Source organism: Rhea americana, unplaced genomic scaffold (assembly GCF_003343005.1).
Source record: "Rhea americana isolate MKP2758 unplaced genomic scaffold, rheAme1 scaffold_457, whole genome shotgun sequence".
NCBI classification, from domain to species: domain Eukaryota; kingdom Metazoa; phylum Chordata; class Aves; order Rheiformes; family Rheidae; genus Rhea; species Rhea americana.
Genome location: NW_028186598.1, coordinates 21,966 through 22,914, shown reverse-complemented (window position 1 = coordinate 22,914; position 949 = coordinate 21,966). Strand labels below are relative to the sequence as shown.

General features: G+C 76.9%; 2 protein-coding genes across 2 annotated transcripts in view; one reads left to right on the top strand and one right to left on the bottom strand.

Annotated features, from left to right (window-relative positions):
- NAB2 (NGFI-A binding protein 2) lies at positions 1-943 on the bottom strand (the record flags this gene model as incomplete). Its single annotated transcript, XM_085316222.1, has 2 exons — positions 904-943; positions 1-342 (listed from the first exon to the last, which is right to left on the bottom strand). A coding segment is annotated over exon 2 (336 nt), but the record flags the coding sequence as incomplete, so codon positions are not given.
- The window catches only part of NEMP1 (nuclear envelope integral membrane protein 1), a 10,546-nt gene continuing 9,790 nt past the window's right edge, over positions 194-949 (top strand). The window contains exon 1 of the mRNA XM_085316205.1: positions 194-276. The gene's annotated coding sequence lies outside the window, so the exon portion shown is untranslated. The remainder of the gene's footprint in view (positions 277-949) is intronic.

The following is a 949-nucleotide window of genomic DNA, read 5'->3' as shown; positions in this document are numbered from 1 at the left end:
GCTGGCGCGCCCGTTGCTGAGCGCCTTGCGCCCGCCGGGCTCGGCCAGCTTGAAGAGCGGGATGCTGCTGACGGGCACGGCGGGCACGGGCTGGCTGAAGAGCGCCGGGTTGGAGGCCCACTCGCGCAGGGCCTTCTGCAGGCGCCGGACGTGCAGCGGCTTGGTGGCCATGCCCACCAGCGCCATGATCTCCAGGAACTCCTCCTCGCCCGCCTCGCACAGCTGCTGCACGTCGTCGCCGCCTTGCTGGATGAAGGTCTCGTAGTAGCCCAGCAGGTTAGCGCGCTGCAGCACCCGGTACAGCTGCAGCTCCCCCAGCGTGCGCGGCAGGGCCATGGCCACCTGCGGGCAGGCGCCCGTCAAGCCGCGCCGCCCGCGGACACGCGCGGCCCCGGGGCCGAGCGCGGCACCGCCGGCCCCCGCCCCCATGGGGACCCACCAAGTGCCCTGCCCAGGGCCGCCCACCCCTTCCCCTCCAGGTCCGTCGCCCCGCCGTGTCTCGGTCCCACCCCCGGGCTCTTCCCCAGCCCACAGGGTCACTTCATGCCCCGGTCCCGTCCAGCCCTGGGATCCCCCCGCGGTGCCCCGACCCCGTCCAGCCCGGGGTTGTCATCGCCCCCATCGCGGTCCCCCGGTGCCCTGATCCCGTCCCCGCCCCGGGTCGTCCCCGCCCCCGTCGCGGTCCCCCCCGGTGCCCCGACCCTGTCCAGCCCCTGGTCGTCCCCGCCCCCGCCGCGGTCCCCCCGATGCCCCGATCCCGTCCAGCCACGGGTCGTCCTCACCCTCGCCGCGGTCTCCCACGGTCCCATCCAGGCCCAAGTTCTCCCGCCCCGCCGCGGTCCCCCTGGTGCCCCGATCCCGTCCAGCCCCGAGTCCTCCCGGTCCCTCCCCCCGCTCGCTCACCGCGGGCCGGGGCCGCGTCCGGCCGCTACGCCCGCCGCGTGCGCGG